Source organism: Cantharellus anzutake, assembly GCF_015039405.1.
Source record: "Cantharellus anzutake strain C23 chromosome Unknown EI90scaffold_2, whole genome shotgun sequence".
In the NCBI taxonomy this organism is placed as follows: domain Eukaryota; kingdom Fungi; phylum Basidiomycota; class Agaricomycetes; order Cantharellales; family Hydnaceae; genus Cantharellus; species Cantharellus anzutake.
Window position 1 is genome coordinate 1,704,619 of NW_024066952.1, and position 25,127 is coordinate 1,729,745.

A 25,127-nucleotide genomic window follows, 5' to 3' on the forward strand; every position below is an offset into this window, starting at 1 on the left:
ATGCACCCGCTTTAGTGCTTATTACGCGCCTTCCGTCATTGAAACGGTAATGACGTACAAACTATGAATGTTGCAACAAAAACTATGACAGACGCCAAGAAGATGTTACTCGATGATGTCAGTTCCATCTGTGTAAATGGAATTCATTCATGACCTTAATGGGCTCGAGTGCATATAGCAGAGGCTGGGATCCTACGCATGATTTTTAGTATAAATTATTCCCAATCTCGAATATCAGTCCATTTTACTGCCGCTCAATCGGGAACAATTTCCCATGGGTCCTCGGGTAGCCGGGCTTCCGCGGTGGAGAACAGTTGTACACACCTCCACCTTGGATGGGGAATCTGTGGTTCTTCCCTTCATTGTCACTGCTATCGACAAGAAATCACATACCCTGGCACCGATTCGATACCGTACACAGACTACCTTTGCTTTTAGCGGGTGCTTGGGTTCTTGTTTGAGGGCCGAACTCCTCAAGGTTGTTGGGATCTAGGTTTCCTTTCGGAGGTTCGCTCGATTTGGCCCGACTGCCACTCGGGCCGGTATGAATGACAGCACGTCGCTCACTACTTAACCAATCGTGGTTAAGTATCCAGCCTAACTTCGTAACCGAGTCTCGGAAATCGCGAAAATCCTCGGGGCTAATTGTTTATTAGCTCAATTCATCCACCCTGACTTTTGGTAACATACGGCAATAGTGTTCGTTTGCGAGGGTCCTCCGTAAAAGTTGGTATTCGCCGGCCTTGATTGATTCAGCCGCCCCCACCTCCGCTGCCATATCGTTCGCCGCCGGTTTATGAGCCCACTTCGCCCACGCTTCTCAGCCTGATCAGCGCAGATTTCATGCCGAACGTCATCAATGATATGACATGCGGAATGACGTACATTATAAATGTCTGCTTGTGTGGCGTGAGTGTCGCGCTTTAGTGCTTGGAGATTTGAATTGACACCCAGAATAAAATAATCCCTCATCCAATCCAATCGTACATGTCAAGTCGTGACGATAAGTATCCTTACATAAGCTGTCTCAGCAGAGCGACAATCCCACTCAGAAGCCAAAAAGAATGGGAACCGTTGACCCGAACACTTCAATTGAGATCTGATAAGCATTTTTCATCTTTTGCCTCGTAAAAATATTGAATGGCTATGTTATGGATAAATAGCCTGGCGTGCCCACTGCCCCCTCCCCCCAACTTCTTCTCCCCCCCATCTTATTTCTCATCGCCGCTGTCGAGTACGCTCCCTACATTCGTTTAGCACACACAGCACATATTACACTCCTAATCATGCGCTCCTTTGCTGTTCTTCCCCTCCTCACTCTCGCTCTTGGTCTCCTCGCCAGAGCCGCACCTACGGACAACAGTGTTTGCGTGCGGCCTGGCTCCGAGACGTGCGGTGCCTCGTCCAACTCCGGTATCCTTGCGGCTGGCCTGTCGCTCTCGGATCGAGTGGCTTCCGCCAAGCTCACCAATGCCCAGCGTTTCGCGCGTGGATTGCCGCCTCTCCCCCCCAAGAGGCTCGGGGTTTGTATGTTGTGACGCTAACTACTGAACAAACGCGATGGATAGCCACTGATTCCTTTCGTTCCTTGCCTCTGTAGCCCCCACTCGCAGGGACCCGGTTCCTAGTTCAGTCAACTACCGCGCTGCCATCCAAGTCATTCAGCAAGATAACAGTGCTGTTCTTGGGTACATCTCGAAGAACTCGCTCAATCAGGCGCAGTATGCGTATGACAATGATGTTGCCAACGCCCTTATTGTCGATTTTACATTGACCGGTGGCGCTACGAGTGCTACTGGGATAGACCTTACCACCGAGGTGTGCTCGCTTGTTTCATATTATTTGCATAGGTCTCATGACGAGCGTCGGTTAATCAGAACTCGGATATGCCCAACTATGTCTATCTCGGTCTTGTTCAAGGTCGCGATGACACCGACTCGGTTCTTCAATCTGGCAGCTATCAGTGCGTTTCCGCCGCTTCATCCCCCTCCCTCATGAAATGTGACTTCTTCTCTAGATATGTCTATATCGCGAACACGAACCCCAGTAGGTCTAGACTGATTTTACCTCCAGGATAATTTTGACCATTGTTCCTGTGTTCCAGCCCCTGCCAGCTCACCTCCTCAGACTGTTGGCAACTCGTACACTCTGGCCACTGGCCTTTCGCGTACCTCTGAATCCGCCGTCGTACGTAATTGCATCTTATATCCCCTTGTATGATAGTCTAATAGTCATTTTAGTGGTCCGTCGATGTTGTTGCTCTTTCCCTTGCTCCTGTCTGGACCAATCCCAGTGGAAGTAAGTGGATTTCGGGTTTAATACCTCCCTCAGAACCACTAAGAGCTTCTCGTTCTTTCCAGCTTCGGCGACGATTCAACTGTTCGCCCAGTCAACGGCTTTGTACGCAGGTGGAGACTCAACTCAGTTCAATAGCCGCTACCCTGCTCCGCTCACCCTCTACGTGAGTGGCATTGCAGTGACCCGGAACAGTTCTTGCTCATTTGATTTGCAGCGTCTTCAGCTCGTTCTTTTGTGACGCTCGGGTTGACAAGATGTAAGTGACGATATTCATGGTTCACTAGGCTTAGCATTAGTGGCGTTTGTGATTCTCTCCTACCATTACATTTCGATTTTCTATGTTCTAGCGGTATTTTATTTCCAAACATGAGGAAATGCCGCAGCAACATCTCAAGAGGCAGACTGACTGGTGCCCTAGTCATCGTGAATCGCTTTCCTGGCTCTGGGAACTTTTTGTTTTCTGTTGTGATCTCGGCGTCGCAACACACTAGCAATCGAGCGCGCATAGAGCCATCTCGTTTCAGATATCAAACATAGTCGATTGTATATTAAATGCCTGCCCACACGGCACTATTGATCTGAAACTCTGATTAAAGCAACGATGCACGTACAATGGACCATCATGACTAGAGTTGTGTTGAAGAAAGCAAAAAAAATGACAAAATAATAACACTACAAATATAGTGAGGCACAGAAAATGACAGAGTTACGCCGTTCTAACATCTCCGTTGCTTGGGTGAACTTCTTTTCTAGTTCAGCGTTGCCGATAGCACGCGAGGCAGCCGCCATCTCTCGTACCAGCTCTGCTAACCGGCGGAAGATCCTAATCATACTCCCCTCAAATACGTCTGCTATCTGTAACGAGCAGTGTGAATCATTATGGTTTTTTTTTCAGTTCAGAAACTCCTAGAGAAAGAAAAGCGCTTACCGCGCATGTGTCAACGAAACTCGCTCCGCGACACCACTGCGTAACGCAGTCCATGATGTCCACCTTGAAAGATTTCAGGTAAGTGTTTTCGTCGATGTCGATTTTCGACTCTTTGGAGACTTGGACGATCCGTTTGGCCAGCTCTTGCATCTGTCTTAATGGCGCTTGATACTCCTCCCGCAACTTGACAGCCTGATCAATCTAGGTATGGATTATGCGCGCGCGCGCGGGGGGAATACTTGTTTGCCACAACAACCAAAAAAAAAAATCTATACTCACTGTGTCATCGAAAACGAAACAACTGAGGAGCGCAGCACAATGCTCAGGTGCAAGCGAGTTGAAAACTCCATTGAAGATCATTTCGGTGAGCAGTAATTCGTCCCCGGAATTGATCTCGCATGCCACCCGTCCTTTCGTCTCCACAATATCATCCGCGGTGATGAACTGTAACCGTCTCAGGACACGTTTCCTGCATTTAAGCTCATCCATTTGCAGGACACTGTTGACGGATCTTATCTTCCGCTTCAGTCCCTTAATCTCTTCAGTGGCGCGCTGTTTGGTGGAGTACAGGTCATACATCAGAGGAAGTCGGGGGTCTTCGGAGATAGGATTGGATTTTAGGCGGGATTCCAGGGATGCTATTTTCTATTAAGCCTGATCAAATTGAGTAGGTAATGAAAATAAAGATGAATAAACACCTTAGTCAGGTCAACGAACAAGTCATCGCTGATCTTCATATTCGTGATCGGATCGAGGAGGGGAATTGCTTGCGGGAAACGTTTTTTGACTTCCAGTACACTCCTCCATAAGGTTTGTCTAGCCTCTAATGGCCGCAAATCTTTCGGGACGTGAAGCCGTAAAGCACTGATTTCTTGAAGAGTAGAAAGCATGACGGGGACTACGAGTGGTTCGCCCTTTTCGCCCTGTGGACAAGGCTGAACGCCGCGAGGAACCTGTTCGGGTGCGACTTTCTCCAGGGGAAGAGACGAGCCACGGGAGCAGTTTAATAAGACGTCGAGGATGTATTGGTTTTGAGGTTTGCTTTCGAACTCGTCAGGAAGGGCATACCCCCGGCTCTACACGCCACGCATCAATGCCAATGGAAACTAAGTATGTAAGGATGAACGTGCCTTATCAGCTGGAGTTCTTTTTGCATACTTCAGGATCACGCCCCAGCCAAAGTCCAAATCCCCATGTTGAATACGAATCAGACGACCAACGTTAAGGAATGGCTCTATATAATTTGGATGTGTGATAATATCCCGGAGATCCAAGTTGAGCTCCTCCAACCGATGCCGCACTTCCCAGTAGTCAGCAACTTTCTCTTCTTCTGGTACCACTATCGCATCCTTCTTCTCCTGCATGAGTTCAAGCTCTAAAGGATTTGAGACAAATATGTCTGCACAGTGAGAAAGAGCGACTCACTTTTTTGAATGTTCGGAAGATCTGCTTGACTCTGGAATTGGTAAAAACAACGTTCTAACATGTACTCGGGACTGATGCCTTCCACTCGCATCAAGTTGAGAATCATGTTATACCCAATGTGGAAGGCGGAATTCAAGGGATCTGCCCCGCCTTTCACCATGTTCAATGTGGCTTCCGATGTGACTGTCCCATCGCACATCATGATGACGATACCGCGATCGTCTATACCACGACGACCAGCGCGGCCAGACATTTGGATGTATTCGCCTCCACTGAGTGGCCGTTGTGCTTTTCCATCAAACTTCATGACAGAATAGAAGACGACCGTCCTAGCAGGCATATTCAGGCCGATGGAAAACGTCTCAGTGGCAAAAAGAAGCTTAACCAGACCCTCCTGGAAGAGAATCTCGATGACCTCCTTTAAGATTGGTAAAAGACCTGAATGATGGATACCGATGCCACGTTTTAATAGTGGCAGCAAGTGTTCGATTTGAGGAAGCTTCTGATCTTCTTCAGAGAGAGCGCTGATGGCATTCGTGTAAATTTTATTGACCATTTCTTGCTCATCAGAGGTGTTGAAGTCAATCTTGGTCATCGTCATTGCCAACGACTCGCAAATTGACTTGTTAAAAGCGAAGACGATGACCGGATGGTAGTTCTTCAACATGATCATCTTGACGAGCTTCACGATATCCACGGAGCCTATGGAACATGGGTTAGGAGACTCTGAGGCCAGCAAGCAGCATCCTCTAAGATACCTTTATCAGAAGAGCCAGTTTTAACTCGCCCTTTGTTGCCCCTGCCAGCAAAAGGGTTTGATGGGTCCTCCCCTTTTCCTTCCGAGACACGAGCCATTGCCTTGTTGAAGTTCCCTTCCTTGAACTCACTTCTTTCGTTCACAACCAAGTATATACCATCACCGCCCATGGGGAAAAGATAGTGTTGTAGTGGAGTCGGCCGGAAATCTGTATAAACGACGTGGCATGGCTGTTCGTGGACATCGCAAACCCATTCCGCAAATTGCATGGCATTAGGAATGGTGGCGGAGAGGAACACATGGCGGACGGTGTGTGGAAGTAAGATGAGGGTCTCTTCCCATACGACACCTCGTTCTGAACTGCATTCAGTTTCCCATTCGGCAACTGGAGATGATGCCTAGATTGAAATGCTCACCCCTGTCGCGCATGTAATGAATCTCGTCAAATACTACCCACGCAACTTCTCGGACAATTTCCGATCCACGATACAACATGGAACGCAAAATCTACAACCAGTTCAGATCAATAGGATTAATTTAGTCATGGGCTTGCCATCAATTTGGGCTTTCGAACAGCGAACTCACCTCCGTCGTCATTACTAGACAGGAGGCACTCGGCGATATCGTAACATCTCCAGTTACGAGTCCAACATCACCAAACTCTGCCAACATTTCTCGATATTTTTGATTACTAAGTGCCTAATATGCCAACGACGTCACCATGATTTTGAACATATATATGCTTCCATCCTTACCTTGATAGGGCTAGTATATATCACTCTCTGCTTATTCCGTAATGCATGGGCAATCGCATACTCTGCAACGACAGTTTTACCAGCGCTGGTGTGAGCAGACACAAGTACGCTTTCATTCCGTTCAATAGCGTGGATGGAAACTTGCTGGAAAGGGTCGAGTTTGAAGGGATAGATGCGTGCCGGCTCAGCAGGCGGTACATGTTGGGATAAAGGGACGTAGGGATAACCCGGTGGAACGGCTACTTGATGTCGTACCTATGCGATTTGTCACCAGTAGTGAGCATGAGCATTACGCTGCGGCCAATGGAGCGATGGTTGATCAAAGGCTCACTTGATGAGTAAGTAAAAGGTTTTCGCCAACATCGGCTTGGGACTGGACGAGTCCCGGATGAGCGCGAACTTCCCGGTTGGCTTCAATCTGAATATCATCCAACACTAATGGATATGGTTCCCCTTTCTTCCGTTTCTTTCTGGATCGTCTTAAGCCATCTTCCCCACTATTGTCCTCCTCTTCGTCACTACTCCCATGCTCTGAACTGGCACGGGCGGCATCGGCATTGCTTTCTGGCTCTGGCTCTAATTCAGGTGCGGGTTTCGATTCGGATATAGGTTCAGAAGTCTTGTCCCCCTTTTTGGTATCTTTGCGTCCTTTTCGCTTCTTCGAAGTAGCAGCAAGAGTCTCATGTCCTCCAGCGAAATTGAAGAGGTCGTCCATGGATTTTTCTTCCCAGTCCTCGAGTTATCTTAATTTAGTGGGCCACAAGTCACAGGACCGTGGGACCAATTCCTATTATTGTGCATTGACAATGTGCGGCAACCTACATTTACAACACACAAACGATCCAATGGGTACATGCGTATTGCATTCCTGTCATATGGTCACAGCACTCTCCTTGTGGTTGATGTTGTTTTGTTTCTTTTTGCATTTACCTCAGCTTCCCCTCTAAATCATTAAAGCTCCGTGTCCTAAAGACTCGTTTCTCCGGAAAGATATTCCAGAATCGTAGGGTCTGATCTGAAGAACCCGTTACAACAGAGCCTCCGCTAGGGCATGCAGCAGCATAAAGGACGCGGTCTGCGTGTCCCCTGAACGAAACAATCGGCAATCGAGTCGGACAATGCTGTATTGGATTTTTCCAAATCGTCAGTCTTTTTTTTGGACGAACCACGTAAAGCAATATGGACATACTCACCCAAACAGCGATGGCGCCAGGCGCGACCGAATCGCCATATCCATGCGTGCTCATAAGCTCATCACTCGTTCTTGACCACATCAAATTCGTCACTTGAGCCTGACATCTAACCTGATCGACTTTTCTCCCCGTCTTCGTATCCCAGAACCGAATAACCGGATCGCTTTTCCCTCCTCCGCTTGCAAGCAGACCCTTGACATGAGGTGACCACGCAAGACCTCTCACTGCAGCACGATGTTCGTTTAGCTGCAAAAGGGGCGCAGATAAACCATCGGATGGTTTTAATTCATCCAGGCCGAAGGAGAAGGGGGGAGAGAGCGGGGTGGGGGAAGATTGAGAATCCAAGCTCGCCAAGGAAGAGGTGGACAGACGGCCACGGAAGATTTGGTTTGATTGTAATATTGAAGGGTCAGATGGATCAGAAGACGAAGACGATGAGGATGAGGAAGAAGCTAAGTTACGAAGATCCCATATGAAGAGCTTGCAGTCGTCGCCACCCGAAGCAAGCACATTCGGATCGAGTGGGTTGAATTTCAAGCCACATATCTCAAGTCTACAGGAAATGCCATACATTAGAATGAAGTCTGAACAAATAATCCAACCCAACGTGCCTGTGGGCATTTATTGTCTTCACACAATGAAACATCCGTTGGTCATGAAGAATGATGTCGGAATCCGCAGAGCCCGTGGCAATGAGCGATCCCTGGGATGTCATAATCCCGATCCTTTTTAGGTGACCAGAGGCAAATCCACGCTTTTCTTGAAATGTACGTGAGTCTATCATTGACAAGAAACCCCCTCGGGATCCGATAGCTAATTCGGAACCCTGAAATAAGTCAGGCGGTTGTATTTGTAAATTCGAGGCCCAACATAACTGCATATGAGATGACTCACGTCACCTAACCAATGTACACTGGAGGCCCATAGCCGCTGGGACATAAGTTCATTTGACGCACAATTCACTTTCATGTTCTTGAGATTGCATATATATATGCTCCCTCCGAGAACACAAGCGAGCTGATCCTGGCACGACCAATCAATGAGATTCAAGTAAAAGTTATCCTATCATATTCGAAAAAAAAAGCAATGTGAGCCTGGATATAGGCCACAAAATATTGGGCCCACCTCAAGATCAGGGGCATCAAGAGTCTTATATGATGAAGTGCACACGTCACGCAGCCTTCTGGCAGGTGCAGACAACTTCCTCCGCGTTCGTAATGGTAGCGAAGCCTGAGCATAGGCCGGACTTCTGACGTCGTCTAGAACATCGGCTGAAGCTTTCGCATTTGGGGGGTCAGGCATGGATGTGGAGAACGAGAGAACACTATTCGTGTCAATCATATCCGGGTCTACAGTATCCTCAGACGCATTATGACTGTATATCGTGCGCAGCACATCCCTATAGCGCTCGTTAGCTAAATGGCACCATCAGCATCAGCATATAGCCCCGAACGAGAAAGGAGAAAGCAGCTCACTCCAACGAGCATTTCCCTGTACATTGGGCAGCTCTTTCTCCGGTCCTAAGCCTGCTCCCCTCTTGGACAACCCCGCGGGCAGAGACCACTCACTCCGACCCCTAAACGCAATCCGATTATCAAAGCTAGCGGGCTGCGCAATAAACCTGAGAACATAGCAACCACCCGCACATCGCATTCGCGCCAAACAAACAGACGCCGCCCCATTCGTCAATGAAGGAACAAGGACCAGAAACAATGCGCGTCAAGCGAACCTACCTATCCCCATCGCCCCATCTGAACCCATTTTCGAGTCGTCTCCTCTTCCTCGGGCCATCATACACGCTCCTCATGCCTACACGATCCTGAAAATCGCCAAATCGGGATGACGTGCCGCTTTCAGAAACAGAACCAGAACCGGAAGTGGCCCCAATTAAAGATTCTGAATCGTTCTCCTCTCCCCCGCTATAAAGCCTCAAGTAGAAAGGCTCCGAGAAGCCTTGCATAGCGTTGTGAGGCAATTCCTCTAGGAAAGGCTGCCTGGAATGAGCCTGCGAACGGGTTGTAGTTGATGGATTAAACTTTGCGGCGTTTAGTCAACAATATTCCCAGGAATGAATTGATGATCTTTGAATTGAGGGTGCCGCGTTTTTCGAGGGTTGTTACAAGCAATAAACATTGGCGAAATTAACACATGTTTGTTGGTTTGACCTTGTTATGGTTGTTGCAGCAAAACAAACATTGAGACATATTTCCTTGAATGACGAGACGACGATAACGTCCAAGCACTATTTGAGCGTCCAGTCAAGGTTGCTTGTGCTCCAAAGGGGAAGCTAGAACATGCAAATATACAACCCAGGTCAAACTAGGGGATTAAGCGGTTTAGGCAAGGCAAAACGGCGAGTGGAATTAACCCAAAGTAACGCCCGGGTGTGGAAGACAAGTGAAAGGTGAGGTGCGTATCGTTGGTGGCTGTATGGAGGACTAGGGCTGGGACAAGAGAGTGACAAACTAATCATAAGAAAGAAAGATTCTGGCGAGCATGCAAAAATAGAGGTAGGGTGATCTGAGGATTTGATAGGTGGGCTCGGAGGAGAGCTCAAGCGGACCGGCGATTAAACTTAAAATAATGGTGAAGTGAAAACCAAAGGAAAACATGCGAGTAGATGAACATTGGAACGGAGATCGATGCTGAGAACTGGATCTGGATCTGGACTATGCAGGAGCGGGAGATGAAGGACGGGGATTAAAAGAGACGCAATGCGCGGTGGCAAAGGGGAGGGATAATCTCGTGGTGATCTATCACACATCGACCTAGAAAATGGGTTAGGCGACAGAAGCAATGATAATAAGACAAGCTTACATATAACAGTATTGGCTCCCCCGTGCTGTCTATCTCAGGGATGACGCACTTCAAGTCGAACGCTTTCGCTAGGACGATCTTGAATATCTTCTGTACGTTGATAGATGCCGATGTGGAGCAGAAAATCAACGATGCGTGCATCGCCTTCGCAAAGCGCTTGGCCTGAAGTGTGCTGTCAGTTTGAGCAAAAGTCGATATGTGAGCATGTTACGCACTTGCTTAGTGATCTCCTCCTGTTCGTCCCGCGGGAAGGTAGCAAATGTGTCAAACTTGGTGCCGATCAGAAATGGGATAGCAGTCTTGCACGGAGTCAGTGAAACGGTACCGGAGTCGAGTCACGATCTCCACACGTTACCTTATTGAAACCGCGCGCCTGGCGGTACCATTCCTTGACCGAGTTCAGCGTTGACTTTCGCGACAAATCGAACATGAATAATATGGCGACTGCATCATTGCAGACCAACGGCAGCATGTTGACGAATTCGCGCTGCCCTCCAAGATCCCAAATCGAGAATGTGATCGTCGTTCGTCTGACCGAAATCGTTTTCTCCATGAAGTTGACGCCTGTCGCCATCATCCAAGACCGCGTGTTTCGTTACGGAGTTACGGATACGTTAACGATGGAAGCGGAAATGGCTTACCGAGCGTCTGGATGTAATCCTCGTCAAAACTCCCTTCCACGTACTTCACCATCAGACTGGTCTTCCCGATCTGAGAGTCACCAACCATCCCCACTTTGATCACAACGCTAGTTGATACAGCGGATGGAAATCATGTGCAATAAGGAGCTGCAGCGGAAACACACACCTGCTGTTCTCCTCAATAGCATCCTGTTGAGCAGACCCGTTGCCAATAGGTGTAGACGCCATACTTCCGGATCCGGAGTTTGTTATGAGTCTCTGGGAGTGAAGAGTCCGTTCCCAGAAGTGGTAAGAGCTTTGTCACCAGAGGAAGTAAGATTGCGCGGTATAATGATGCGAGGCTGAACGCGTTTCACGGTGAGCCGGACCAACGATGCAGGAAGAGGGAACCAAGGGGTAGAACAGAACGTTCAGGAGAGAGAAAAGGGTTTAAAAAGTAACTGGCTCCGAGACTGTAACACGCGGCTAGTCAACGTCGAACTCTACGTCACGAGAAAAGGGAAGGCGGGGCTAGGGGCTGATCTGCTCAGCGGAACACAAGCACAGCAAATATGCAATCGCACGTTATGCTGTCCCCGCTCCCGATGTGTCTACTTTGGGTCATCACTCACCCACGAAACTTTTGTAGCCTTTTTCCCCCTTCCTTAGAGACCGCAGCTAGAAGGCCGCGATGCACTTTTTGTACGCGTGCAGGCTGTGGGGGATCGGTGTACGTAACCGATGAAGAGAAGAGGAAAAAAGGGAAAAATGAGAAAAGTATCGAGTTGTGTGTTGAGGAGTGTGTTGGCACTTCACCAACCATCACCCAATATGGAAATGGCCTCCTTGGTTGCACTCTTGATTATCACAACTAATAATCACTAATCCACAAGAAATTACTAGATTCATGCTTCCGTAGTGCTAGAAATGTGCCCCGCTTTCGGCTTGATATAATGCTGCAGCAAATTTTTATTCCGCACAAAACCTTTCACCACCATCACCCCTCGAAAAATTCACTCTACCTGCCCAAATTATTAGGATGTTAGCGATTTACGCTAGCGTTTTACGCTCAGTCAATCGTTGTTGAACTGATAGATTTGAACTAATTACCTAGCGTTTTACGCTAGGGCATATGAAGATACATGAGTGACAACACAACATGTGGTAAAAGCGTAGTCTCACCTCAGTCAATCGTTGTTGAACTGAGGGAGACGAAAGTGAAAACTTGTTCACTGCTTTTATAAGCAGTCGCCTCAATGGCGCACTGACTTTGGTAGCAGGAATACCAAGAAAGGAAATAAAGCGCCGCTAGCTCAACATCACATTGTGAGTTGGCCACAGCGTACAAGAAAACCAAGATTTCAACACACCCACTCGATGTGGCTACTCACACAGTCCCATCGCTGTTCTGAACTTCGAATGTTTGGCATACGCGAGAGCCTTCGTCAATACGTCGGCTACTTGATCATCGGTAGGGATGTATTGTAAACAAATCGTGTGATCCTCTACTTGATTGCGAATAAAGTGATGTCGGACGCCAATATGTTTCGTTCGTGCGTGAAATGCGGGATTGGTGGCAAGCGCGATAGCGCCTTGATTGTCGACAAGGAGGGTGGTTGGGTCGGAAGGAGGGAAGTTAAGGTCGCGTAGAAACTGTTGAATCCAGAGCGCTTCTTTAGTTGCGTGGGTAACAGCCATATACTCGCCTTCGGTACTCGAGAGCGCCACCGACGTCTGTTTCTTTGAACTCCAGCTTACCGCTGCTCCGGCCATGGTAAAAACGAATCCAGAAATAGATCGAGAATCTCTCGGATCTCCAGCCCAATCCGAATCGGAATAGCCAGTCTTGTCGTTAGACTTCGAATTACCGTCGTAGACCAGTTTGAAATGTTTCGTAGCATTGAGGTAGCGTAGTAGACGATTGATAGCGGCCCAATGCCCTTCTCCTGGATTGGAAGAATATTGGCTGAGTATGGTGATGGCGAAGCTGATGTCTGGTCGAGTTCCTAGCATCGCGTACATTACCGAACCAATTCGGGATTGGTATTCGCGAGTGTTGATGTCAGGGTCAGAGCTTTCGTGGCGAGTGAGTTTGAGATTCGGCATCATAGGAGTCGAGACTGTACGAGAGGTGCTAAATCCAAAGCGATCGACAACCTCGGATATGTAGCGAGATTGAGAGACAAAAATTAAGCGCCTTTGGCGCTCGCGCGTGATTTCCAGTCCAAGGAACCAATGAATTTCCCCCAAGTCCTTCATCTTAAATGTGGACATTAGCTGCTTTTTCTTTTTTCGAAGAAGGGGAAGGTGGTTGGAAAGGATCATTAAGTCATCGACATAAAGAGCGACGATGCAAAAATGAGCGCGTTGGGAAAGAATGAAAACGGCGTGATCTGAATTCGAGCGGGAGAAGCCGAGTTTGTTCAGTTCGACTTTGGCTTTCTTGTACCACGCTCGAGAGGCCTGTTTAAGGCCATACAGACTCTTCTCCAATTTCCATACGATGTCTCTCCTCCCATAGTCTGCTGAGCCAGGAGGTGGCTGCATAAAAATCTCGTGCTCCAATTCCCCGTTGAGGAACGCGGTCTTCACATCCATTTGATGTATTTCAAGATCGAGACGGGCACCTAACGCGAGGAGGATTCGGATCGACGACCATTTGACCACAGGTGCAAACGTCTCCTCATAGTCTACCGCGTAGATTTGGCTAAATCCCTTCGCCACTATTCTTGCCTTATACCGCTCTATTTCACCATCGGCCCCTTTCTTCAAAGCAAACACCCACTTACTCCCGACGACGTTGTGGGGATCGACTTCGTCTCTGCGCACAGGAAGGTAAGTACCTGTTTCCTTTAGTGCGTTTAATTCGTCGGTACACGCCCCTAACCATGAGTCCGCGTCAGGACGATCCATCGCTTCGTTGTACGTTCGTGGTATTTTGATGCTCGCCGTCATCGCCCAAGCGACATTCACTGAATCAGTGGAAGGTTGAGTCCGATTATAAGAAGATCTCTCATATCGGGGGTCGTCGTCTGGAATGGGTGCGTGGCGGATTCTGGTTGAGCGGCGGGGTAGGGAGTCCTGGACTACAGGTTCAAGTTGGAGCGGGGGTGAGTTTTCATTCTCTGCTTCTCCTACTTCCGACGTCCCTCCATTATCTTCCTCTCCTTCTTCTAGATCTCCTCCATCATCATCATCTCTTTCTCCCGACTCTCCATCTTCATCCGCTGGAACGATTACGTGTGTCGGGGAGTTGTGAGACTCGACCTCGATCGTTACACGTTCCGAGTTCTCCTCGTCGCTCTCGAAGAAATGGACATCTCTCGACTCGTGCAACTTTCGAGCCTTTGGATCCCAAATAAGAAATGCCTTCTTGCCCCGAGCTAATCCAAGGTGGATGCCGGGTTTAGAGCGATCGTCAAGTTTGCGTCGGAGGTCGCGATGGATATGGAGGGTTGCATTGCACCCGAAGGTACGTAGCATCGATACATTTGGCTTGTTGCCTGTGTACCTTTCGTGGGGGGAGATGTCGTTGGGGAGCGCCGCATGAGGAGAAACGTTCTTTACGAATGTGGCGTGTTGGATAGCGTATGGCCAAGAGGTACGTCCAATTTTGGATTCGACGCTTTTCAGCATCGCGACACTCATTGACACAAGGGTTCTGTTGACTCTTTCCGCTACACCGTTTTCCTGAGGCGTTCGAGGGTTGGTCTTTTCGTGAAGGATGCCGAGGGATTTGAGATAGTTGGAGAAATCGGAAGAGAAGTACTCGCCGCCGCCATCTGTCCTGAGAATCTTTAACTTATTCCCAGTTTGACGTTCAGCTTCCGCAAGGAATTCTTTGAACTTATCGAGTGCGTCGGATTTGTTCTTCATTGGATATACGGTGAGGTACCGACTGAAGTCATCGACGAAAGTAATGAAGTATTTGTAGCCTTCACTCGATACTGTTTGCAGTTCGCAAACATCAGAGAATACACGACCAAGTACTTGGTCGGAGCGGGTTTGTGTTTCGGAAGGAATGGGGTTTCGGTGATGAGATGCGGCTTCGCATTCGGGACAGTAAGTTGATCGATCAGCGTCGTTTGCTCCTATAACATCCATTCCCTTAACCATTCCACTCCGCATCATCCTCAAGATCGAATCTTTTGCGATGTGCCCCAATCGGGCATGCCAGATGTCGAGGGATGCAGTAGCGGTGATGGTGCGTGCGACGTTAGCGTTGTTGGTATAGGGGTAAGTGATGAAGGCTGTGGATAAGGAGGGGATTCTCACTGGCCATCGGTAGAGGCCCTTTTCCACAGGCACGACGGTGACAAGTTTCTTGGAGGAGTCGAAAATTCGACATTTTTGGTCCCAGAAGTCTGCACCTGCACCCGATTGGTTTAGTTGGAGAACGGAAAGGAGGTTGTGTGCAATTTTGGGGCAGTAGAGGACGTTACGGATTATGAGGGTTTCCTGTGAGTTCCCGACGTCATACTCTACTCTTATCTGTCCAATCCCCGGCGCTAAAATCACATCCTTATCTCCCAAAACGACCTTTTTAGGGACATCAAGAGGGCGATAGGATATAAACCAGTCGCGATTGCGACACAAGTGAGAAGTGGCACCAGAGTCAATCACCCACTCAGTTCGAGCATGATGATCAGGAGTAATCCCCGCGTTTAGCGAGTTGAGTGTGTTTGCTACTTCCTCCGTCGTTTCAGTTACCAAGGCTTTCTCCTCATCCACAAATGTTATTGCCGTCTTCGCGGATTCTTTCAGAGCGCCTGAGCTCTGACCTTGTTTCCCCTGCCTCCTCGGTTTCTTTCCCTCGGACCCACCACCTTCCGACCAACATTGTTCGAACGTATGTCCCAAGTTGCCGCATTTAGGGTTAGTGCAGTGGACTACCGATTTAGGGGTGGCGGCGTCAGACTTGGAGCCACTGGACTTCCCTGCATTGCGGCGTTTGGATTTGCCAGAGTTAGCAAACATGGCAATAGTCTTTGGGTCAGAATTACGGAGTTTCTCTTCCGAAAGGACGTAATCGATATACCCTTCGGAATCGATGTTGTTCCTCTTCATTTGCATGAGGGCAACGCTTTTGATGGTGTGGTAGGATTCGGGGGTGGCGGAGATGAGGGCAGAGAGGTAGCTTTTGTCTCCAATTTCGAGACCTAAGGAGGTGACCTTGAGGCGCGTGTCTTCCACTTCTTGGAATTGGGGACCCAGTGGTTTAGAGTCGTCAAAGTGAAATTGGAAGAGGGAAGAGTGAAGCATGTGCATGTCTTGTTCGTCCTTTCCGACAAATCGGTCAGAGAGGGCTTTCCAGGCAGCACGCGCAGTAGGTTTGTTCCTCATCATGGACAAGCAGGAGTCGCTAACATAGCACCTCAAGTAGGTGAACGCTCTCTCATCTTTGTCGAGCCAGTCAGCTAAGGTCGGATCAGTGTCCGGGGGCCTTTCAGTGCCGCCTTTTGACACATCTTCTACGACATCCCAGATCCGGTTTATCTTCAAGACACCGCGCATCCTTGATGCCCAGTTGGAGTAAGTTTTACCATCGGCGTCTAGAATAGTTATGGGGAAACGGGTATTGTCTGTAGTGGTGGGGGCAGGGGCTGGCTGAGAAGTGGAGGGGGTAGTCTGCGACATGGGTGAGTTCTGAGTGAACTAGGCTCGTAACCTATTAGGATGTTAGCGATTTACGCTAGCGTTTTACGCTCAGTCAATCGTTGTTGAACTGATAGATTTGAACTAATTACCTAGCGTTTTACGCTAGGGCATATGAAGATACATGAGTGACAACACAACATGTGGTAAAAGCGTAGTCTCACCTCAGTCAATCGTTGTTGAACTGAGGGAGACGAAAGTGAAAACTTGTTCACTGCTTTTATAAGCAGTCGCCTCAATGGCGCACTGACTTTGGTAGCAGGAATACCAAGAAAGGAAATAAAGCGCCGCTAGCTCAACATCACATTGTGAGTTGGCCACAGCGTACAAGAAAACCAAGATTTCAACACAAATCTCAGAAAATTCCCTCACTCGAATTGACCCCCTAGCGATCACTTTTGCCTCCAACAATTAGTCACCGCTCGGAGGAGTAGCTCATTTAGACAGTTGGCCCCTATCAGGGCGTCGTTTACTCAATGGTCTGTGTCTTTGCGTTACAGCGATCATGTCTTACAGAGCCTCGGTGTCCTAAATGACGTACGCACGCCGTTGAGACCAGAGCTGCGGTGACTTGAAAGGCGTTTTGAGTGAAGTTGACTCGTAGTTCCCCGGATACTTCGGGACACCTTGGAAAAACAGGGGAATCCCTCTAACTTACAAGATGCCTGGTCGCTTGACACAGATTTCCCAGCTCCAGTGTTGCCGTGTAAGCTCGCCTAATCAGGCATACATAAAATTTCTCAGCGTTGCGCAACAACAGCGTGCGACGGTACGCGCCTAGCACAGCTGGATCATCAGCTAATTTCACATAGGAACCCAAACATCCTTCCCTGCACCTGAACAGGGTACGATGAACATCCCATTTTGGAGGATGATAAAGTACACTTGTAGCGGACTAGAGTCAAACGGTACCATACCAGGTAGGAGTATGAAAGAAGTGAATGAGCGACAAGTATGGCAAAAATAGGAGATGAACCTCAGTCTCAAGTAAGAACTGAGGGCATCCATGAAGCGAAGCTCAAGCTTTTAAGCGTCATCTGTTCGAGTGTAACATGAAACGAGCGCAGCAATGAATAAAGCAATGAACAACGGAGGCGTGTGCTGAATAAACTGACAAGATAAGACAATAGCGACAGACTAGAAATAAGACACAACATCAATTATCGGACGTCTCACCGACATAACGCAGGGTCGGGTACCATAGCGCGGAGGCAGCGAGTCAATTGTTGCTGCCTTGCAACAGATGACCCCCTGAAGCCAGATGAGAGACGCGCGCTAAAACATGATTGAATTCTACCATCACCTGACTTCGCTGTCATCTAATCGTGCGAAAGGCATCAACGACATGGCGTCCAAGCCTGGCGGCAAGCCCCCTGCCCCATCAGCCCCTCTCAGAAAGAAAGAACATAAAGCATCATCCAAACGTAGAAATAAACCAAGATTGACAAAGCCTCCACGATCACGGGAAGATCAGCTCCGGAGATACTTTACTTCGCTGTGTGCTCAGATTGATGCTGGGTTCCCAAAGAATGCCATAAAAACGTGCAATCGAAGTGTGTTTCATAGCTGACCTCGTATCCTTTCTGTGTACTTATGGTCCAGTCCTTCGACTGTTGCCGAACGACGAGGATACGTCTCGTACCAAACTCTTCCTGTTACTGCAAACAGATCAGTATAAGGAAGCATTGAGCCTTCTGGAGGAAAGCCAGGGATCACTTAGAGATTTCAGTAAAGCATACGTACTATATCGCCTTCGGCGTGAAGACGAGGCTGCTGCGATTTTGTCGAACCTTCTTCAGAACGCTGGTTCGGGGGACAGCGGGGCTCTTCATCTTGATGCTCAGGTGGTAGGTTACGTCGCCTCGACCGTGTATCGAAACCGCCATCACCAACGTCAATTTCCATTAGAAATATCGCGCTGGTGACTATGAAGGCGCTCGAGCGATCTACGAACAATTACTCGATACTTGTCCACCAGTGAGTTCGCACGCGCACGCCATTCAGTATGCATTGTTTTCTACAATAATTCCAACCTGCATAGGACACAGACGAGTACTCTGACATCCTCACCAATATCGCGGCTGCCCAAGCCCACATTGATTTCTTCACCAAAGATTACCTAAAGGCTGTCCACTCCCTTCCCAACTTATCCTCGCTAGAATCGCTCCCGCCACCATCGACTGCAACTCACACTCACCTTCCCCTTCAACCTTCTCCTGGAGACAACCAACCCACGGCCCCTGTCGCGCTTAAACCTCCACGGAAATCACGGATACCGAAGAATGTGGTGTTGGGCGTTACACCTATGCCTGATCCTGAGAGGTGGTTGAAGAAAAGAGAAAGAACGAAAGTGGATGGACGTTGGAAGAAAGCAAAGAAAGGTGGGATGGGGATTGGCGCCACTCAGGGTAGTATTGTTCCGGAGTCTAAGAGCGAGGGGCCATCTGCAGGAGGGAGTGGCGGAGGCGCAAGAGCAGGAGCAGGGAAGAAGGGAAAGAAAAAGTGAACGTGCAACCATGCTGTAGGCTCCTTCTGCAATATGTTTGAACAAAATTATTTTGAAGTGTTGCAAGATCTGCTTCTTAGTCGGACTAGTGCCTGGATGAAAAGCAAGGAATGTCTCCTAGGGCTGCCCTCCGATGTTGGTAGACAAGCCACGCCTTGGCACCTCGACGTTGGAAAAGTGGGGAATAAGGAGTTAGGGGGCTAGTTAGAATTGGGACAATTCCTTCATGCCTTCACTCGCGCTAGCATGAAGAACCATGCTCCTTCACCGCCTCTTACCCTTCTGACTGGAAACGGATGCTCGGGGATCGGGAGGGGATCAACGTAGTCTGATTGACTGAAGGCATAGGATGATGGGGTTGCTTCATTTATTACTTTCGAGTCTTAAGTTATTCAAGAGCAAAACTACGCGTATAACCTCGGAGGGCATGGAGAAGGGTGGATGTAAGCTCACGCGGATCGGTTCCTTTGAATGAAGACCTGACTCGCCAAAATAATTGACCAGATGCTTGGAGAACTTTCCAACGCAAGGTCCAATTTCATCTTCCCGCAGTTGACTATGCACACGAGGCTGTCAGGGTGAGCGTGTTCCTCCCTTTCCATAACCTGTGACATTACACAGCCCTGATCAAGAGGTTTGGTGGAGCATTTCATCAGGAATCACCGAGGGTGAGCATTGTGTACACTCGCATCGAAGGTGTCGGTCCCAACCCCGCATAATTCTACCCATATTATTGGGGGAATGGATAAGCGGATTCCTGGCCTCTGATAGGTGACGTAGCCCATAAGGGTTTGATAGGCATTCTAGAAGAGGGGTTGGTCGTTGAATCAAAAAGCGGGAGAGCCTCGTCAACAAACAGACGGCGGAGAGATCAATCAATGGAGAGAAAACGCAGCCACCAAGGGAAATCTTTCGCGGACAAGCGCATTGCATCAGGGAGCATTTCTGCACGGTTGGCTGTATTTATTAATCGTGTCGCGCATAAGGTACACAGCAGCACAGCGAAATAGTTAGCGGGACTTAAATGTGATCCTCGTGCACTTCTGGCATTAGGTGCCATACTCATTTTATGCGATGGGACGACCAAATCCGCAGAGCAAAAGCCATAACACATGGAAAATAACACTAAAAATACATAGGACCATTCCACTGGTATCCTGCCCAAATTGGGCCCAAGACATGACGGTCCGGGAGGGCTTGTGAAAATGTGCCCTTCAATCCATAAAGATATGCCGATTAGTTGTCAGAAACCGGCTCAGCAGTGCGAGCGCATGGCAGACGTCGGGAATCACCAACGCAAAGTCACAACTTGAAACAGGTGTAAAGACGTGGTGGGCGAAACGCGGATGACTCTTTCATGGTGTGGAATAAGCCACCGATAAATATTCCTGACACATGAAATGGAGAATCTTCTATGTAACATGGAGGCTGGGGTACCCAGCGGAAAGTGGCAACGTTGACGAGCAGTGCCCATTTCCCCTGAGTCTGATCCGCCGAGGCTGTGCACCAGCTCCCCAAAGTGGCAAAGTCTTGATGTTGACGACATGGGCCAACTGCGCCGCATTCAGATCCAAGGGGCAACGTGATAGTGCGGTTTCCTGCCTTCTCTTCCCTTTTGACTTACTGGAACGTTCCCCGACATGATTGGGGACAGTCGCCCCGAATATATCCTGGTCCGATCAGGAATATTTCTTCTCAGGTCAATCACACCTGTCTGCTTCGCCGGCTTCATTGGGGGATGTGCCGTTTTCTTTCAGCATCTTCTGCGGAGCGAGGCTAGCATACCTGCAACACTGGGCGCAATTATTAGGAGGCATCCCGGATATTTTGGACTCTGGTGCTATGCGGCGTTGGAAAGCGCTTTTTTCATATTTGTGTACCTGCCAAGGAAGAAGCAAATTCAGAAGGTGCGTGAGCCGCCGCTACCTTATAGCATGCGTCCTGAATAGCCTCTGCTTCGTTTCTCCCTAGCCGGCGGTACTTCCGGCGGAATCAAGTCCTCAGGAGCGTCGCCTACTCTTTGAACAATGCTTAGCCACAATAACTGATACCGAGTCGTTTCTTCGTGGTTGGTTTCATGGCGCACCGATCGATTCTTTAAAGAGGGACAACATCGTGGAATGGGCCACATACGCAGTTTCGGCTTCTGATGTAGCAACAAGCGAAGAGATGGATTATTATGTGAACTTGGTGGAAGCGAAGCTGGGACGGTCGTTCGAAGAGGGGAGAAATGAGGACATCAAATGTATGCGGCCAATCATAGATAAAGTCAAGGTTGTGCATCGGCCCTTGATCTATTATCTGGTGAGTTGCTGATGACATGTTTTACGTTGCGCCGCTGACAAGGAGGCAATGAAGGTTGTTTCTGGCTTAGATTTTGCAACACACTTGGCTCTTCACTACATCGGCTTTCGACACTACGACACCCCTCTCTGGTTCTCATCGTTTCCCTTCCGCCCATACACCGTGTTCTCTCGTAAGTCCGTCGTACCCCGGTTTTCATATTGGCACAGGGAGCATGTATCGAAACAGAAAAGTCCATTGTTCTTCATTCACGGCATAGGGGTGAGCAATAATTTGTACTGCCAGTTGTCAGTTACTGCAAGCGCTGACGCGACAAATCCTTGCTCTAGATTGGACTATTACCTTATATCGCATTTTTGTGGGACCTCGTTCGCGCAGATCGCGATGTAGGTATCATCGTGCTAGAAATTTCGGCCATCAATTCCCGCTTGGTTTATCCTTTGCGCCAAATGACGCCTCCCAAGACATTCGCCCGCGACGTCTACTCGATCTTAGAGAATCATCATCAGGAACACATGTCCCACGTAATCATTGGTGTTTCCTTTGGCACCTTTTTAGTCTCGCAACTTCTAGCGGCCTCACGTCGTTCAGTCTCGGATGCCGAAAGTGGGGGTCTTTACCAGCATCCGCGCATCTGCGCAACGGTTTTGATTGACCCTATTCCGTTCCTCATATTCGAGCCTGACCTCGTGCATTCGTTCCTATATCGTGTTCCTGGCAGTTGGCGAGCTAACGAATGGATGCTGTGGTATTTCAGCAGTCGAGATATAGCGGTGGCAGGGGTGCTGGGTCGGGAGTTCTTTTGGCATGAAGGTGTAGCTTGGCGGGAGAACATTGTTGGAGTGATGCAGGAAGAACCGATTGGTGGATCGCCCCGTTTGCTCTCCACACTAGTCGTTCTGAGTGGGAAGGACCAGATCGTGCCTGCAGGGAAAGTCTGGAGGTATCTGACGAATGGAGCAAGTGATATACAGTGCTCCACGGGTCTTAGGGAAGACGATGACAAGGCCGCCCGAATTTGGGAAAATGACGACCATTCACTCAAAGTGGTTTGCTATCCATCTTTGGATCATGCCCAGATACTTGCATCAAGAAAGAAAATGCGATTGGTGGTGGCAAGAATTGTTCAGTTTTCGGCAAGGGAATAGAGTTTCATTGCCATGCTAATATTGTTGGCTTGTTCTGTTCTGCCATTTGTAGCGGCCCTACATTCACTCCAAGATGCACAGAAGCATATTTCACAATCTCCCGTAAGCCTGCGTGTACGCCGCGTGGGTTCTTTCCTTGTCTGTTTGAATGATCTCATTTCTGGTCACGATCGCCTCTCAGAAAAGCCGCGGATGGAATGATATCTTGGTTAGATCATCTCGTTAAGTCGGATTTGTGCAATCGTCGGCAAGATGGCGATCTGTAGATTTGGTTCATGTCATGCGACCCTCACGCGCCAGGCACGATTTGGTTTATGAAAATGGGCTGCCGAAAACCTGAGCGGGTGATCATGGGAGGGTACAGTACATAGCGAATTACTCGTGCATAACCTTTTGCGCACTTGAACACTAGCCAGTAAAAAAAACGAGCACGGTATAGGTCTCGGTCCAGGGCCGACAGGGGTGGCGTTGGGAGCAGCGTTGCCCACTCGCGACCCAACAACAGGATGTCGCGCCGATACACAATGGTCGTACCGTGAAAGGAGCTAGCGGATCTGGAGGCAGATCAAAGGCAGCTTCTGAAAGTGCAAAAGGCCGAGGTTGGAGATATCTATTGGCCTCACTTGGAAATAGCGCACCAAAGGGATGCTGCATGTATAATTTAGGGTCCTCAGTTGGCACGGTTCGGCGACTTGTCCAAATACTGCAGGAGGGAACAGCAACCCTCCCGTGGGAATGGGAATAGCCGGGTTCCAAATCGCGTTACGCGTTGCTTGAAGACGATGCCAGAGCCAAAACCTAATTCCTCAGTGCCAACACCTTCTAAAGACGAGAAATCTGACCCAAAAGGGGACGCTAAGCCTGTAACGCCAGTGCCCTTAACACCTGTGGCAGAAATAAAAGCCAATGTTCAACTCATTGAGCGTGCTGTATCGACACTTGAGCCACGGTTTACTCATCGTGTCCTCCGCTCTCTAACTACACTAAGGAGAAAACTCAATACCAATGTACTTAGGGATGCTTTAGAAGCTGTTTATTCCAAAGGTGTGCCAAAGTGATCACACCGTCAGCCCGAGTGTTTCTGAACTGTATATTTGCTTCAAGCCTCACCTGGGTTGGCAGTGCTCCTTGCGTACATACCACCAGCAACCAAGTCTTCGGAAGCCCCTATGGATGTGGATGATTCTCCGGCCACTGCGACAACACCAATTAAAGCGTCCACGGTCGAACCCAACCCCGAAGTTGACACTTACCTGCGACTGCTCGTCATTTTGTTTCTCATAGATTCCAAGAACGTCAAAGGGGCAGTAGACTTGGCTCATCAGACGGCTGAACGGATCCATACTTTCAATAGACGGACTCTGGATCCAGTCGCAAGCAAAGTGTACTTCTACCTCTCACGAGCTCATGAAATACATGGAGACGTTTCCGTGATCCGTCCGTAAGTGCATATCCCTCTGTCACTGCATCGTCGTAACATTGGTGTTCATTGCTGAATGGTGGCAGTTTACTTCTCGCGGCTCAACGCACGGCGTCTCTCCGTCAGGATGCCGACTGTCAAGCAGTCCTCATTACTCTTCTGCTTTCCAATTACCTTTCATTCCAACTATATTCGCAAGCAGACAAGCTTGTCTCGAAAACAACGTTCCCAACTTCTGCTGGCAATCCCCAGCTTGCTCGTTACTTATATTATCTAGGCCGTATCCGTGCTGTCCAATTGTCCTACTCGGAAGCTCACACCCAATTGCAACAAGCCATACGGCGTGCGCCCAACTCCAAAATCGCCCCTGGGTTCTACCAGACTGTCCATAAACTCTTCATCGTTGTCGAGCTACTTATGGGGGACATTCCAGACAGAAATTTATTCAGGGACCCTGTTCTTAGGAAGCCCCTGATACCATATTTGCGAATTGTTCAAGGTATTTGCATAGTTTAATTTGTCGCTGAAATTGGCCGTTGTATCTGACGATCACTTGTCACGCCCTTCTCAGCGGTTCGCACAGGAGACCTTTCCCAATTCCAGGCTGCCCTCTCAACCCACGCCGCCCAATTCACCCAAGATCAAACGTACAAACTGATTCTGCGTTTGCGACACAATGTGATCAAAACCGGAGTCCGTTCACTATCGTTAGCTTATTCATTGATTTCGTTGCGAGATATTTGCGTCAAGCTTCACTTGGATTCCGAAGAAGACGCTGAGTATATCGTCGGTAAAGCTGTTCGTGATGGTGTGATTGAGGCCCGCGTCGACCATGCCAATGGATGGATGATCAGCCATGCTCGCCGAGCGGAGGGCGCGGAAGGCGTGTACGCAACAGCTGAACCACGAGAAGTCTACACGAAGCGAGTTGGTTTTTGTCTAGAGCTGCATAATGAATCTGTCAAGGTACGCTCCTATCTACATTGCCGTCTGTACTGGACGGAATGGTGATCTTCTCCCTACTTGTTTAGGCCATGCGTTACCCATTGAATGCGCATCGCAAGGAATTGGCCAGCGCAGAAGCTGCACGTGAGAGAGAAAAGGAATTAGTGAAAGAGATCGCGGACGGTGAGCTTGATGACGAGGAGGATGGAGGAGGGATGGGGGATTTCTAACTCATAGCAGGAAGATATGTGATGGGTCGCTTACGTGCGCTTTCCGACAAACTGGATTGTATTGAAGTCACTTCTGGGTCTCAGTTGCCCTTACATAATGAAAGTGCCTGAATTATAAATGCATCG

The 25,127-nt window shown here is 48.8% G+C and overlaps 7 protein-coding genes across 7 annotated transcripts; 4 read left to right on the forward strand and 3 right to left on the reverse strand.

Annotated features, from left to right (window-relative positions):
- Positions 1 to 1,210: 1,210 nt before the first annotated feature.
- On the forward strand, positions 1,211 to 2,852 carry EI90DRAFT_3150097 (uncharacterized protein). Its single transcript, XM_039065634.1, has 8 exons — positions 1,211 to 1,527; positions 1,601 to 1,818; positions 1,878 to 1,963; positions 2,018 to 2,046; positions 2,105 to 2,187; positions 2,241 to 2,298; positions 2,361 to 2,461; positions 2,513 to 2,852. Exons 1-8 carry the CDS (start codon positions 1,287 to 1,289, stop codon positions 2,534 to 2,536), a joined length of 840 nt encoding a protein of 279 aa, XP_038923562.1. The 5' UTR covers positions 1,211 to 1,286; the 3' UTR covers positions 2,537 to 2,852.
- Positions 2,818 to 6,913, reverse strand: EI90DRAFT_3031407 (antiviral helicase). Its single transcript, XM_039058316.1, has 11 exons — positions 6,495 to 6,913; positions 6,164 to 6,418; positions 5,994 to 6,107; positions 5,825 to 5,915; positions 5,410 to 5,763; positions 4,652 to 5,353; positions 4,357 to 4,601; positions 3,925 to 4,302; positions 3,506 to 3,871; positions 3,227 to 3,427; positions 2,818 to 3,153 (listed from the first exon to the last, which is right to left on the reverse strand). The coding sequence occupies exons 1-11, from the start codon at positions 6,876 to 6,878 to the stop codon at positions 2,971 to 2,973; spliced, it is 3,273 nt and encodes a 1,090-aa protein (XP_038923563.1). The 5' UTR covers positions 6,879 to 6,913; the 3' UTR covers positions 2,818 to 2,970.
- Positions 6,914 to 6,941: 28 nt separating this feature from the next.
- Positions 6,942 to 9,137, reverse strand: EI90DRAFT_2988415 (WD40-repeat-containing domain protein). The gene is made up of 6 exons (XM_039056042.1): positions 8,832 to 9,137; positions 8,482 to 8,771; positions 8,251 to 8,418; positions 7,968 to 8,182; positions 7,357 to 7,909; positions 6,942 to 7,284 (listed from the first exon to the last, which is right to left on the reverse strand). Exons 1-6 carry the CDS (start codon positions 9,007 to 9,009, stop codon positions 7,090 to 7,092), a joined length of 1,599 nt encoding a protein of 532 aa, XP_038923564.1. The 5' UTR covers positions 9,010 to 9,137; the 3' UTR covers positions 6,942 to 7,089.
- An 833-nt stretch (positions 9,138 to 9,970) lies between these two features.
- On the reverse strand, positions 9,971 to 11,034 carry EI90DRAFT_830555 (putative small monomeric GTPase). Its single transcript, XM_039068122.1, has 5 exons — positions 10,815 to 11,034; positions 10,529 to 10,737; positions 10,389 to 10,472; positions 10,174 to 10,335; positions 9,971 to 10,124 (listed from the first exon to the last, which is right to left on the reverse strand). The coding sequence occupies exons 1-5, from the start codon at positions 10,900 to 10,902 to the stop codon at positions 10,113 to 10,115; spliced, it is 555 nt and encodes a 184-aa protein (XP_038923565.1). The 5' UTR covers positions 10,903 to 11,034; the 3' UTR covers positions 9,971 to 10,112.
- A 6,759-nt stretch (positions 11,035 to 17,793) lies between these two features.
- EI90DRAFT_2903231 (uncharacterized protein) lies at positions 17,794 to 18,954 on the forward strand (the record flags this gene model as incomplete). Its single annotated transcript, XM_039054129.1, has 4 exons — positions 17,794 to 18,001; positions 18,051 to 18,295; positions 18,357 to 18,425; positions 18,490 to 18,954. The coding sequence occupies 4 exons, from the start codon at positions 17,794 to 17,796 to the stop codon at positions 18,952 to 18,954; spliced, it is 987 nt and encodes a 328-aa protein (XP_038923566.1).
- A 1,640-nt stretch (positions 18,955 to 20,594) lies between these two features.
- On the forward strand, positions 20,595 to 22,406 carry EI90DRAFT_3115609 (uncharacterized protein; the record flags this gene model as incomplete). Its single annotated transcript, XM_039062804.1, has 4 exons — positions 20,595 to 20,861; positions 20,926 to 21,258; positions 21,313 to 21,519; positions 21,588 to 22,406. The coding sequence occupies 4 exons, from the start codon at positions 20,595 to 20,597 to the stop codon at positions 22,404 to 22,406; spliced, it is 1,626 nt and encodes a 541-aa protein (XP_038923567.1).
- A 782-nt stretch (positions 22,407 to 23,188) lies between these two features.
- On the forward strand, positions 23,189 to 25,117 carry EI90DRAFT_2965011 (proteasome regulatory subunit C-terminal-domain-containing protein; the record flags this gene model as incomplete). Its single annotated transcript, XM_039055508.1, has 5 exons — positions 23,189 to 23,450; positions 23,511 to 23,847; positions 23,913 to 24,325; positions 24,398 to 24,792; positions 24,858 to 25,117. 5 exons carry the CDS (start codon positions 23,189 to 23,191, stop codon positions 24,999 to 25,001), a joined length of 1,551 nt encoding a protein of 516 aa, XP_038923568.1. The 3' UTR covers positions 25,002 to 25,117.
- Between the last annotated feature and the right edge of the window lie 10 nt (positions 25,118 to 25,127).

Excerpts from the sequence above, each read along its gene's own strand:
- EI90DRAFT_3150097 (XM_039065634.1), top strand. The coding sequence starts at position 1,287 with ATGCGCTCCTTTGCTGTTCTTCCCCTCCTCACTCTCGCTCTTGGTCTC. Across the intron at positions 1,964-2,017 it reads CTTCAATCTGGCAGCTATCA|ATATGTCTATATCGCGAACA; the intron begins GTGCGTTTCCGC and ends CTTCTTCTCTAG. Across the intron at positions 2,188-2,240 it reads GTACCTCTGAATCCGCCGTC|TGGTCCGTCGATGTTGTTGC; the intron begins GTACGTAATTGC and ends TAGTCATTTTAG.
- EI90DRAFT_3031407 (XM_039058316.1), bottom strand. The coding sequence starts at position 6,878 with ATGGACGACCTCTTCAATTTCGCTGGAGGACATGAGACTCTTGCTGCT. Across the intron at positions 4,602-4,651 it reads TCTTCCGAACATTCAAAAAA|AGCTTGAACTCATGCAGGAG; the intron begins GTGAGTCGCTCT and ends CAAATCCTTTAG. Across the intron at positions 4,303-4,356 it reads AAAGAACTCCAGCTGATAAG|AGCCGGGGGTATGCCCTTCC; the intron begins GCACGTTCATCC and ends CGTGGCGTGTAG.
- EI90DRAFT_2988415 (XM_039056042.1), bottom strand. The coding sequence starts at position 9,009 with ATGCGATGTGCGGGTGGTTGCTATGTTCTCAGGTTTATTGCGCAGCCC. Across the intron at positions 8,419-8,481 it reads TTGATGCCCCTGATCTTGAG|GATAACTTTTACTTGAATCT; the intron begins GTGGGCCCAATA and ends CGAATATGATAG. Across the intron at positions 7,285-7,356 it reads CTGGCGCCATCGCTGTTTGG|CATTGTCCGACTCGATTGCC; the intron begins GTGAGTATGTCC and ends AATCCAATACAG.
- EI90DRAFT_830555 (XM_039068122.1), bottom strand. The coding sequence starts at position 10,902 with ATGGTTGGTGACTCTCAGATCGGGAAGACCAGTCTGATGGTGAAGTAC. Across the intron at positions 10,473-10,528 it reads AGGCGCGCGGTTTCAATAAG|ACTGCTATCCCATTTCTGAT; the intron begins GTAACGTGTGGA and ends ACTCCGTGCAAG. Across the intron at positions 10,336-10,388 it reads AGGAGGAGATCACTAAGCAA|GCCAAGCGCTTTGCGAAGGC; the intron begins GTGCGTAACATG and ends AGCACACTTCAG.